This window comes from Podarcis gaigeae, assembly GCF_964106915.1.
Source record: "Podarcis gaigeae genome assembly, chromosome: 6".
In the NCBI taxonomy this organism is placed as follows: domain Eukaryota; kingdom Metazoa; phylum Chordata; class Lepidosauria; order Squamata; family Lacertidae; genus Podarcis; species Podarcis gaigeae.
In genome coordinates, this window is record NC_139682.1 from 48,601,975 (window position 1) to 48,615,061 (window position 13,087).

General features: G+C 42.6%; 1 protein-coding gene across 2 annotated transcripts in view; it reads left to right on the forward strand.

Annotated features, from left to right (window-relative positions):
• Nucleotides 1-13,087, forward strand: part of SLC6A17 (solute carrier family 6 member 17) — a 151,837-nt gene that overhangs the window by 23,602 nt on the left and 115,148 nt on the right. Inside the window, exons 10-12 of one of the 2 annotated variants that reach the window (XR_014565797.1) lie at nt 1,438-1,597; nt 1,877-2,039; nt 2,898-5,363. Coding sequence is in view for 1 of the 2 variants with exons in the window: in XM_083745192.1 (XP_083601318.1) it covers nt 1,438-1,597; nt 1,877-2,039; nt 2,898-3,266 (692 nt within the window). In the remaining variant the exon portion in view is untranslated. Of the gene's footprint in view, nt 1-1,437; nt 1,598-1,876; nt 2,040-2,897; nt 12,484-13,087 lie in introns of those variants that run through there. The other variant, XM_083745192.1, reaches the window with a different exon arrangement.

Here is a 13,087-nt window from a genome sequence, read left to right on the forward strand (position 1 = left end):
TAAAGATTACATTGCATATTAAAAGTTTAAGAGCAATTTATAGGGCACTCCTATGAATGTTTGCTTAGAAATAAGCCACACAGTGTTCAATGGAGCTTAATCTCAAAGAAGTGTGTCTAAGATTTCAACCTTAAACTTTTAAATAGTGAAATCAAGTACTTAAAATTCACTGAAACCAAATGTTGTTCTTGCCTTAACTCTGTTTCCCCATAGTGGCCAGTTGGGGCTTCTACGCTTAGGATAAAATTTCTTGTATAGAAGCCACATGTGGAAAGTTGGGTGAATCCCACATATAGCTTGTCACACATGTCTGTTTTACCATGAGTACCAAGTACAGGAGGCGCCAGTGGTGGCCTACTTTTGTAAGGCATATGCACATTAACAAAGTCAATGTGCATTCATTTATCAGCAAGCTACATGCAGGATATGTGGCCTTGTAGGTGAGACATTTTGTCATGTCTGAAACTGGCTTTGGAGTTACTTTTTCTGCAGGAGTGATATTATAGCCATAGAGCAACAGACATACCAACTTGAAGCTCACTGACCCAACTCCATGATATAGGACAAACAGAGGCAACAAATGCATAATTTTTTGAAGTCGTCTCAGTCTGAAAAATCAGGAATCTCATCATTACAGCTCTATTGTATCTTCAGCACAGGATCATTTTTTGCATGCACCTCAATATATATTCAAACTCCTATAGTGAAGTGAATTGAATGAGTCGTGTTGGAGAACTGACATGTGGGTACTATTATGACGAGATGTGATGTGAAAGATGTTTTGTAAGATTCAAAGAGGGCATTAGACTGCAAAAGTCAGAGTGACCTAGGTTACTAACATCCAAATCCAGTTCGTCCTGGCCTGGAAATTGGGAAAAGGGTGCTTTCGTCAAGTGAATCAAGAAATGGGTGACTCTTCAAGAGGAAGTTAAGTTATAATATTTTTTGCAACAATTCTGCAAATATAAGGAACTTGGGATCTAGTTAGTACTGCACAGGCAGACATGAATTTGGGACATTTTATGTGCTGGACTTCACAGCCTCAACAACACTTAATGAAGAGAAGATGTTTCCCTACATCTCAGTGAGCAAACAATGTGATAACTTTAACACTTTCCCAGAATATCTAGTATAGCCTCAAACTTTCCCCTGTCGAATTAGAGCGCTTGTCACAGATATACCCTGAAGCACTTTTTGTCCGTTTGAATAGCTCTAACATATTGATGCACTGTTTGTGTATCTGAAGAGCTCTAATCTCTCTCTAATTCTGCCCTTAAAGTCTTTCCCATGCACACGCATCTCACGATACTGCCAGGGGCCCTTGTAGTACGTTGCTGCTCTTCGGTAGAAATAATATTATCAGTTTACCTTTTGGATCCTGCAGCAGTTTTGCATGCCCTCGTGTAGCTGACGGTTACTGTGATCTGCTCTTTACAGTTGGCTGCTGCATTTTTGCTTTCTTCGTGGGGCTGATCTTTGTGCAACGCTCAGGCAACTACTTTGTCAACATGTTTGATGATTACTCTGCAACGCTGCCACTCACCCTCGTAGTCATCCTGGAAAACATTGCAGTAGCTTGGATTTACGGCACCAAGAAGTAAGCATTTATTTCCAGGAGGGTTAGCCTGTTCATATTCCTACAGGCTTGTCTGAATTCCTAAGCATTTGGCTTTGAATGCTTTGCCCCTCTTACCTACCACTACATGGGTTTCATTGTTCTTGAAGCACTCGGGCTTCTTGATGCTTCTTTGGACTTCTGACCCCACCAGAGTTCCCATCCAAATCTCTCCATCCAAATCAAGGGGAAGTAAAGAGCAAGGAACCTTGTGCTTCAACATCTGTTTGTTTGTTTGCTTTCTTCCTTTCTTCTTCCTAGATTCATGCAAGAATTAACAGAGATGCTGGGTTTCCGCCCTTACCGGTTTTACTTCTACACATGGAAGTACATCTCGCCCATTTGCATGGCTGGCCTAATGACAGCCAGTGTGATCCAGCTAGCTGTCAGTCCTCCAGGTTATAATGCCTGGATCCGAGAAGAGGTGAGTTGACAAATAAAAGTGCATCCCCCAAAGGCTACAAATCCACAGGCTGTGTACCAATTGGCAACCAGCCCACATACTATACAGTGAAGCCACAGGGTCCTCGCTGCAAATGGCTGTGATCATTTGTGCAATTGTTAGGCCAGCATCCACCTGGAGGACAGAGAGGCATCATCCTTATACCAGAGTACCTTGCATTTCCTCCTGCTTCCAGAGCTGTGGCCCCGGAGGTTGCAGATACACCATAAAACCCAACTAGCCAATATCCTGCTGGAGATGATTCCAGACAGAGCTGGCATGGATTTCTGATCACCCTGCCAAGGAATTGGGAGTGAGAGGCTATCTTAGCCATGTAGAGTGACAGCGGTTGAAATCCCAGTGTTGCAAATGCTCCCTTGCTTTTTAGGGTAGTCCAAGGTTAAGGAGAGCAGTATTTCAAGGTATGGAACCTGAACATTCATGTAAACATTTATTTGTTCTGCAGGAAAATTGTTGGTCCAGCTTTGTGCCTACTGCCTCTTTATTAGCATTTTATTTAACTGGGGGTTGCCTCCTGCAAGAGCAAAATGTTTTAATGCAGTGTGCTCTTGAAAGATTGACCCTTTGGCAGGTGTTTCAGGGTGCGTATGCAGAAAAGGGAACAGAGGGGTGAGAAAGACCTTTTGGCAAAAATCCTTTGCATGTATAATATTTTCCCCTTGCAGTACTTGCTGGCCCTTCTCTTGGAGATGGGAATACGAGCAGCATACTTTACTTGCCTTGGTGCCACAGAAATAGCAACTTGATCACTTCAAGGACCTCACTTGTGTCGAGGCTGGCAAATGTCAACTGCCAACTGTGTTTTCCCTTCTCTTCCAGGCAACAGAGAAATATCTCTATTACCCCAAATGGGCAATGGGCATCCTTGTCTCACTGATCATCCTGGCCACCCTTCCTCTGCCGGTCGTCTTCATCCTCCGCCAGTTTCACCTGGTGTCAGATGGTTCCAATGCCCTTTCTGTTACTTACAAGAAGGGGCGTATAATGAAGGACATCTCAAACTTAGAAGACAATGATGAGACACGTTTCATCTTGAGTAAAGTACCCAGTGAAACCCCTTCCCCAATGCCTACACATCGTTCTTATCTAGGCCCAGGGAACACATCCCCAATGGAGATGAGCAGCGTTGCCAATGGACGCTACAGTAGCGGGTACCTTACGGCTACCACTCCCGAATCTGAACTGTGACCGTCAGCCAGCAACCTCCCTCTGTTTGCTGGGTAAAGGAGAGGAGGTCCAGGAGAAGGAACCTCTGCTTTAGAACCCCTTCCCAGAATTTACAGCAGACAGGGACTAGATGATGTCAAGAGAGGGTAGACGTGGGAAGGGGCCTTCTCCAGCTGAAATGCCAGATCCCTCCTCAGTGAATAATAGTAATAAGACATTGCAATAAATTTTTATGGGCATAAGGAAATTTTTAGCCAATTGGCATTGAAAAACACAAATTGCTCCTATATAAGAGGCTGGAAAAGGGGGATTAGTTAAGGCAACAGCCAAAGAAAAGAGCATCATGTTTTCTGGATCTCTCTCCTTGTCCATCCCGTTCCTCTAGTTGGGAAAAGAGATATGCCTCATTCCACTGAGTATGTTTAACCACCACCGTTCATAGCACAAGGAAGATCAATCCTCTTGGTATGGATTCTACCAGACCACCTGTGGTTTTACATTCTAATAATCTCCAAATAGCACATTCTTGGTCAACACTTCTTGCAAGTCTGGGCCAAGATATATTTTATGTAGGCAGCACATTACAATGCCTGGCGATGCCATCATGTGATACCTGCCACGTCATTGCTGATGTTGGATCAAAAACAGTAAGGAACAATGGGATCTCGTTTCAGTGAAGTTTGCATTGGTATGCGTGCTAATGTTACTTGCAGTATTCCTTCACCAAACGTCTGCTCACACAGCGATGCAAATTCAGGTATGTGCCATGTGCATAGGCCAGAATCAGAAAACTGTTCCATCAATGTAAATTTTCTGGAATTTGTGGTGTCACTCCTGATATCTACATAACTCTGAGCAGGCTGTGACCTCAGCCATTTTATCAAATACACCATCTGACATAAACTTTTTCAGTAGCAGCCATACTCTGCAAGCACTGTGAGTGCATGCTGGAGTCTTTTTGCTGTCAGTTTTGCGACATTAAAAGCACCTTTAAAAATAGTAATAATAATAATAAAGGTTCTTACTGAAGAGAGTGCGCAGCATCTTTCAAGGTAGTCTAAGTGTGTTGGGTCTGTTGCATTTTCCATCAGATGATGCAGTCATTGCCTTTTACTCTTGTAACTGTGGCTGTGCATGTGTCACAGTCATCTAGGATGCAGCCGATAACATTTTTAATGAATAGTGATTCAGCTCCATCCAACCTCTCGTTAGTCACATTCAGCTGGTGACTGAACCCTATCTTAAAAGTTTTCTATTATTTTCATTTTAGTAACTAAGAGGTCATGCAGTTCCTGTGTGGGAGTACATACAATGGGATTCTTTAAAAGAATGTTGCTCATATAAGCCACTGAATTTTTTAAAATCTCTTAAAGATTTTTCTCTCTTTCTTCATTTGCAGTTTGAGCACTCGCCTCTGCACAGTGAGTCTGTGGGAGAGCACATTTTGCCTGCTGGAGAACAGCAGAAGGGCACCGCTGCCACAAACCTGCCCCCGAAATGTCAAAGTGCAACAGACTCTAGTGCTGTTGCATATGATATTTATGCTGCCAATGGCTAAATGTGCAGAAGCTGCTTCAAGTGCTTTATGGTTAAGGTGATTTGAGAGTATATAGTCACGGTCATTGATCTGTAGAAAGATCCATGGCCAAAAGTTATATTGTTTTCTCCTGCTGGAAGAGTATAAGATGAGGAAAATGGAACTCTGAGAATCTTTTCATGCTTGCTAACATGGGGGCAGCTTGTCTCATGAGCAGCTCTTTCGTGGCCTTAAGTTAGGGGACATGTCCGGCTCTGGAAGCGCATGCTTGCAGCAGATAGCAGTGGTGGTTCCAGTGACAATTGACTTATCCAACCAGCCGTGCTGTGAAAACCAATTTAAATGGCTACCCACAGATACTATCTCCATGCATTCATTGCAACACAGCCTGAGCTTACAATCCTGTGCTCAGGCATTTGGGAGTAGGGTTGAACAGATTGGTCTACTTTTCATCCATGTCAGCTTTTCATGTGTTTATTCATAAACCTGTTCTATCATGTTTCCACATTAATTTTCAGATTTCTTTTTTAAAAATCCATATGAAAATTAAATGTAAATGTAGATTGAAATACATACCTAGAGTGGCTGGGGAGGCCCAGCCAGATGGGTGAGGTATAAATAATAAATTATTATTATTATTATTTGCATAGTTCATCATAACATATGAATTTTATATATTTATTTGGATTATATATATATCTACACATAAATATATTTCAAGTGTTTCAAAACATATTCAGTATGAAAATAAAAATAATGGCTACATGCTACATCCCAGCTACTGTAATTTACAGTACAGTACTGTAATTTACAGCTAGTGTAAATACTAAATTTATTGGGTATTATGTTACTCCTTTCCCTTTCTCTAGTTGCAAGACCCCTTCCCAAAAGAGGCACTCAGATCCAGTAAGATCCCCCTCCAGGTGCAAAAGGCATGTTAAACAGAAAGAAAGGAAGGAAGTGAGGACTAACACTAAGTCAAGTTCTGCTGCAGAAAAAAACAATTGTGAATTATGAGTGCCATAGTCTTTTTTTAAAAAACAACAACAACAGCAACCACATTTTGGTACATTTTTAGGCCAAGTAGTGAATTGTAAAATTTGGAGAAGTGCGAAATCCAAAGCATAATTGCATTTCAATCCATGTATTAGTCTGGGAGGTGTGAATGAGATCAGTTCACTTAAAATGCAGACTAAACCAAATTCTTCTCCATCCCTACCTTGGTGTAAGCACCACTGAACATAGTGGGAATTCTGAGAAAATATGTACAGGCTTGCACTTGTAGTGGGAATTTCTCCCCACATCACTGTAGCTCTCCTCGCCCCCTCCAATCAAACAGGCTTGTTGTAGCTCAGGAAACCCCCCCAGACCTGGCTGTTCTGTGTTGTGGACCTTGCTGCACTGGTGCAGTTGCCATGGCAAACAGTTCTGTGTTACTTGACCAGAGCACCTGCTGTCTTTTGCCATTAGCAGTAGCTACTCTCCGCAGAGTCTCGGCTTGTGGAAACTTTTCAGCACTTCTTAGACTCCCAGAACCTAGAGTACAAAAAAAAAAAGGAAGACATTTAGTGAGGTGGCAATCCATCCTAGGTCCTGCTGGAACCGAAGGGAATTTGTCATATCAGTTGGAAAGCTCCTTGTGTCCTGGTTTGATTTTGCCTCTTCTTCGGCATGCAAAATCTCCCCGCTACTCTTTCCCCACTCTCTGCTTTACCCTCTTAAGGCAGGAGTAACCAGTGTGCTGTTGTCCAGGTGTAGCTGCTCTCCAACCCCCTCCAGCTCCACTCAGCATGGCATGGCCAATGGTCCAGGAAAATGGGAACTGTAGTCTGGCAACACTTTAAGGGCATGCCTCCAGATGGCTATGCCTGCTATCGTTCTTCTGATTCAATTCACCGGAAGCCTCTTGCAGCCTCCTTGAATAAATTCCACTCTGTATTATTTGTTTAGTCCCTGTAGAATTTCTCTTGAGTTGCTTCATGCAGACTCTGGGCCTCTGGGGAGCTTAGGTGCTTTGGAAACCAATCCCTTTGCCTGACAATATTTTTTAATAGATGCATCTCTGAACCCCCTAAGCAAAAATTAGCTGAACTCTACACGGCCCTTTGAAAGTGAGGAAATGGAGAGATTGTCAAGTCTGTTTCAGTGTGAGTCAGCAACGGAAGCAAGCGATGAAGCCTGGCTTCCCAACACAACCTTTTCCTCTCTTTGCCTTTATCCCTTTAGCTTAATATAGCTGGAAAGGGTATGGGTATCCTCTTTTTTTAAAAAAAAACAACAACCCTACATTGAGACACACCAATAAATGTTAGTGTCTATTTTGTATGGGAATGAAAAATGTCAAGGCTTATTCATTATGGAACGGCAGGTTGTGTTGTCAGGATAATGCCAGGCATGTGAAAAGGGAGCAGAACACCAGACTGTCTAAAATCCACATTCTCTCTGGTTCCTGAAACAAAGAGCTGCTTTTTGGGGTTTACTGATTATTTGGTTTGCCTGTGCCATTGCATATGCATGCCAGTAGTTCATCGCTTTTTACACTTTGGCAAGACAATGGCCCTCTTTCTGTTCTCTGTTCTGATTTGGCTTCACTCTGGTTTGTTTGAGTTTGGTCTGCTTTTTAAAGCAGGAATATCCTGATTTGCACTTCCTAGATGAATACATAGATTTGGATGCAGCCATCCTTTTGCACTTCTCTGGATTTTGTGATTTTTACACTCAAAATGTACAAATACGTAAAATGCATATTTTAGATTAGAATGTGTATGAAATTTGTGCACTGTGAAAAAATACATTTAAAAATAATGTTGATTTTTCTGTTTTGTTTTGTTTTAAAATAACCACTGATTGCTGCAAAAACATAAAGGAACAGACTTATGAATGAACACATGCAAAGCTGATCAATCCATCCCTAGTGCCAGTGGGTGGCAGTGTTTTGCTACGTCCAACCTCAAGGTTGCTCCACACATTTGAGGCTCCCTTGTTTTCTCTGTACAGTTTTGCATGCAGGTACACGGCCAAAGGATGTGAATTAAGCAGTACGCAGTAGCACGTTTGTAGGATAAGTGCAGCACTTCCCCAGGCCCCACCCAGCAATTATGGGAATTGTTCAAAGCCTCTTCATGTACTGCTGGTTTACACTAATATTTCCCCACGCAGTGGTGTGATCCTGTAAAGAAAACACATGGAGACCTTGAATATGTGACATGACCCAAAAGCATTTAAATTGCAGGGAAGAAAGAATGGTGGTAACCTGTAAGGCACAGTGTGCTTTTTTTTAACCTAATGACAGCCGGACACACTCTTTTGGAGATCATGACAGACTGCCAGCTCTGTGTTGCTTTTTCCTTAATCCTAAACACATTGCTAAGGAAATAAGCCCCATCAATTCCAATGATACTTCTTTCCACCATCAGAATGCTGGTTGTAAAGGTGTAGTGAATGCCTATTGCAGGACTTGGATTACATAAATTGCAAGGGGTTCAGAGGAGACCCAGCCCATTACCTTTTGTGATGGTTGCTGTTTATAGAAGGTTAGGGGGTGGGTGGGGGTGTGGTTTGATTAAAACTGAGGAGCATGTCAATATAATTGATTTGATCAAGGCTCGGCAGAGACTTGCCCCGACACCATCTTTGTCAGTCAGAAACAGAGAATAAATGAGCTTTGAATCTGAGCAATGAAATGGAACGTTGTCCCCAACACAATGCCTATCTTGTGATGGGATTTGGAGGCCTTATGTTTTTGGTTGAAGAGGAGGCTTTGGCCTTCCACTTACTGTGTGGTGGTGGCAACTTTGGAGTTGTGACCAAGGAGGGGTGTAGCTGAAAGAATTGCAATCTAGAAGTTTCCTTCTTTTGTGTTTCTTCCTTTTGTGTGTCTTTCTCTGGCCCCTCGTTGGCATCTATCTGTCTTGAGAGGCAATGAAAGAGCGCACCATTGTGGGTAAAGCCAAACCGTTGGAGGGTTACAGCACCTGCTGTGCCTGAACAGATATGAGAGAGACTTGTTTTATTGCAGCTGGGGCAGATGAAGGCATCCAATTTCGCTGTTGCAGATGCACCATGGCGTTTCCTTGTTTCCTACCTTACAAATATGGTTAATTGAGCTCAGGAGGTGGCTACTGTAGCCTAGTGGGGAACTATGGAAATCAGCTTTAGAAGGTCTGCTGATGAGCTGTTACATAATTAGCCCCCATAGGAAGTCCATTACTAGTTCCATTGTTCTCTTTCCCAGCCTATACTCTTTCTTCCTCTTCTTCCAATGTTATCTCCTTTAGAATGGAGGTTGCTAGGGACTTGCAAACCTCTTCATCTATATCTATTTCTGTTGCTGTGCATTCTCAGCTTATGCACATTGGCACATTATTTTCCAAGTTCCATAGGACAGACTAGAACCAATGTAAACCAGTGCACCTCCACTGGAGTGAGTAGTTCGGATGCTCAGGTGAAGCAGATCTGTGCCATGTTGCTATGGATCTTGGCCACCATTTGAATGGGCCATGCCTCTGGTTCTGAGGTGGGTCCATTGCATTTCCTTCTCTTATCCTGTGGCGTAATGCCAGCAGCAATGGGAAGAAAAAGAAACACTATAGTATATGTGTGTATATATATAGAATAACCTATAGTTTCTATTTCTATTGTATATTTATTCTGTAAATGTTGGTGTAAATTCTGTTAAATGACAAAGCATATTCCAAAGTGATCCGTGAACTATTTTCATTCTCAGTGCTGTACAGATCTATTTTACTGTATATTTGATATATTTATAATTTTTTAGTGTACGACTGGTGACCACACCCTGCTGAGCTGCCCACTTGGGGGTGGGGTGGGTGGGGAGAGCACAGAAGGGCACTGCCTTCATTATTTCTGTGGAAATATAACAGTATTACATTGTGGCATTTTGCTAGGCGTTAGAATTGGGAAGTGGTGGGATTAAATGTTAGATGCCTTGAGCAGTTGCTCCATTGAGTCTCCTTGTGTTAGGGCTTGTAACTGCTGTTGTGTGTGTGTGTGTTTTATTAGGGTTAGCTCTATCTATAACACAGTCACTTTCAAAGCCATTCCATAGCTTTACGTTATGATGGATGTTCTCAGTAGATGACCATGCCTTGAGGGTGTCCAAAATTTATGGCTCATTCCTGTCAGGGATAAAACAGGCACACTACATGCTTTTGTGACCATGTCCAGGCTATATTTCATAATTACAAGAATGAGCCAGAAATTATGATCACTGTTGAACTGAAGTACAGAAATGGGTGGTGTTAGATGGGGCGCTTCTGAAGTCAAATTTGACCTTCCTCTTCAGTGTGGGGAGGGCCAAGTGGCCTTTATATAGATATACACACCTGTTGTTTGCATGACCCAACTTTGCTAAATAGTAGCCATCATATGATGACAGATCAGTTGAGAATATTCTCAGAAAAAAATAATAATCCTGATCTGTCATTGAGCTGGCCCCTTTAGTTGATACCTGATCCGACCACTTAGGATATCTAGTTTCTTATAGCACACACTACAACTTCCAGAAAGCACAAAAGCCCAGATGGGAAAAAGCAATATTCCGGTGGCCCTTCCATTCAATGCCCCTATCTGGAATGTATCCCATAGTTCTAGTATTTTCACTCTAAGTACTCAGGAGCTATTGAGTGAATCCACTTGGTAGGGGTCCTTTTCTTTTACACATTCATTCTATGTATCCTGATCCTTCAGGTCATACCAGGTTTCTGCCTTTTGGTGTAGCCACATAAATATTGAAGTTGCTGAAATGTTTACCCTATGGAGGAATGCCAGTCATACCCAGCACACTAGTTTTATATGTTTAACTTGGCTAGCAGCCTCCAGACAATAGCACATGCAACAGAGGAAATTTACATTCCAATCCAGAAAATGAAGTCTCTATGTAGTACCAAGTTCCACATGCAGGTTTAATTCTTTGGATCAAGATCTGTGGGCATAAACTGGCTGCATCTAAATGTGAGTGCCATCAGTTTGTGCTGTGTTGCTTTTGGTTTGATACAGATCCAGGTGTGCATCCCCACCTGCAATGCAAATCAGTCAGACCAGAGCTGGATGGACTTGAGACACCCTTGTTGCTTGACAATATACGCCTTTTTATCTTGTCATGAGAAGGGCTTGAAGCCAAAGCCTTCCGATTTTAACCACGGCGCCTCTGTTGCTTTAGCTAAAGAGTGGAACAGGTGAGCTTTTTAAGAGTACAGGGATTGTAGTTGCCAATGAAATCTGAAAGCATAAATCCATAGATATAGCTGGTTTATCATGTGGGGAAGTAAAACAATGAATTGACTGCAGATGGAGTAAATAGTCTTATATTAACAGTCCAGTCCTATGCAGAGTTAAATGTGCTTCATTTTACATAGGTTCAGCCTGCACATTGACCACATGGTGGGTTCATCCTGTAGCAATGACAAATTGAGTAGACTTGGCCACATCAGAAAAGAGCCCAACGTTCTTAGTCCTTGGGTATCATTCATTGGAGCTTGGCTGAGCTCGCTAGTGTTTTCTACCTTAAATTACCAATACCTGGCATTCCAGGAGTTGAGGGAAATGCTAATCATTTACCCAATAAGGCCGCTCTGGATTAACTTTACTCTTACCAGCTGATAGTTTTCACGTTGCCTCAAAACTGCTTAATAAACCTTGGCAACCCCATCCTCCATCACCTTTAGATCAAACTGCCTGTAACATAATGAGCTGCAGTTTTAATCAAATATTTAGCTAAAATAAAATAAGGTAGCTGCTAATGCAACAGGGAATCAGGTTCCTGACCCTGCACTCTTAACCAATTGTCCCCCCCCCCTTCCCCTGATCTCTTACAGGGACAAGCTTTTTCTAAATGATCAACTATTACTCGATCTTCTTGCTAGAGTCATGTCTTTTAGATTTTTAAAATAGCATTGGGTCCAACAGGTAGCCATGAGGGATGTCAGCACAAGACAGGAACTCTGAATCCTTCACTCTGCTATGAAAGGATTCTTAGCTCCAGCTGTGGAGCATCCCCTTCACCACAGCGCAGTGGCATCACACTGGTGTACTTGACATAGCAGGTCTATGCAGAACCACTCAGAGATCTGTTCCAAAAGAAGACCCCCCAATGAGATGTTGTCTTGTTCTGGGAAAACACTGTGCTATCGATACCCTGGCAGAATGGCGGAGGTTTCCCAGAATCCACTGTGGAGGTTGTTTGGCAACCAAAGGCCCGATTCAGCAGTGGAATACAAATATCCATTGACTTCATAGCAAGCCCCAAGAGGTAGATGCAAGTAGTATTGTTAGCCTGAAGACAACTCGGGTGTCCTGGGGGAAAGAGGCAACGAGAGGGTGCACTTGAGCCTAGCATCCAGTGCCTGACAGGCTGGCCTCAATAGCTGGGCCCTAAATCCCTAACTGGGATGCCTCTAACTGCAGTGAGGAAAGCAGAACTTGGAGCAGGTGTGGTGGCGCTGGCGAGTTTTCTAAACTTTCATGCAATGAAAAACGTGGGAAGTACATGTCTCTGATGAAACTTTGCTGTAGAAATAAAAACAGCAGCACAGATTGTAGTGATTTGTCTCATATACAGTGTAGCCAGTGTAAGCACCATATGCACCCTGTGTCAGCGGGAGAATTCTGTTGTATGGGAGAAATACTGTAACAACTCCACAGCAGCCTGCAATTAAAAGTTTCTTCTTTATTACCATGCAATGTCTCCTGGGTCTCTTTTTTTGCTTGTACATAATGCCAGGTCATTGGGGAGCACTTGTCGTTAAGCTCTTGAGGAAAGAAGGGTATGGCCCGGTGCACAACTCTTAACTCTTAACAAAGAAATCCTTTATTCCGATCACACCAGGACTGGAGAGATGGTCTGCTACATCAACAGAACAGCTGTAGTATCCAGTGCATACTAGACCAAGGGGGTAGGGGTGGGGGGACACACAACCAGAAAATGTAAAAAAAAAAAAATGGCATCAAAGTGGCAGGCATTCAACACACATGCACACCGCGGTGTCCCTGGAAGCTCCATCAGTGTCCAGAAATTGTGGATTATGCTTGTAATTTTTGTTTGTTTATTTTATTTATTTATTTATTGAATTTATATGCCATCCTATACCCAGGGGTCTCAGGGTGGTTCACAGAATAAAATCAAGATATAAAACCACAAAATACATAATAAAAATAAAAACAACAACCCAATAGCCTCCCCCCCCAACACATTTTAAAAGGGCATAAGATGTAAATGAGGGACGCAGGTGGCGCTGTGGGTTAAAGCCTCAGCGCCTAGGACTTGCCGATCGAAAGGTTGGCGGTT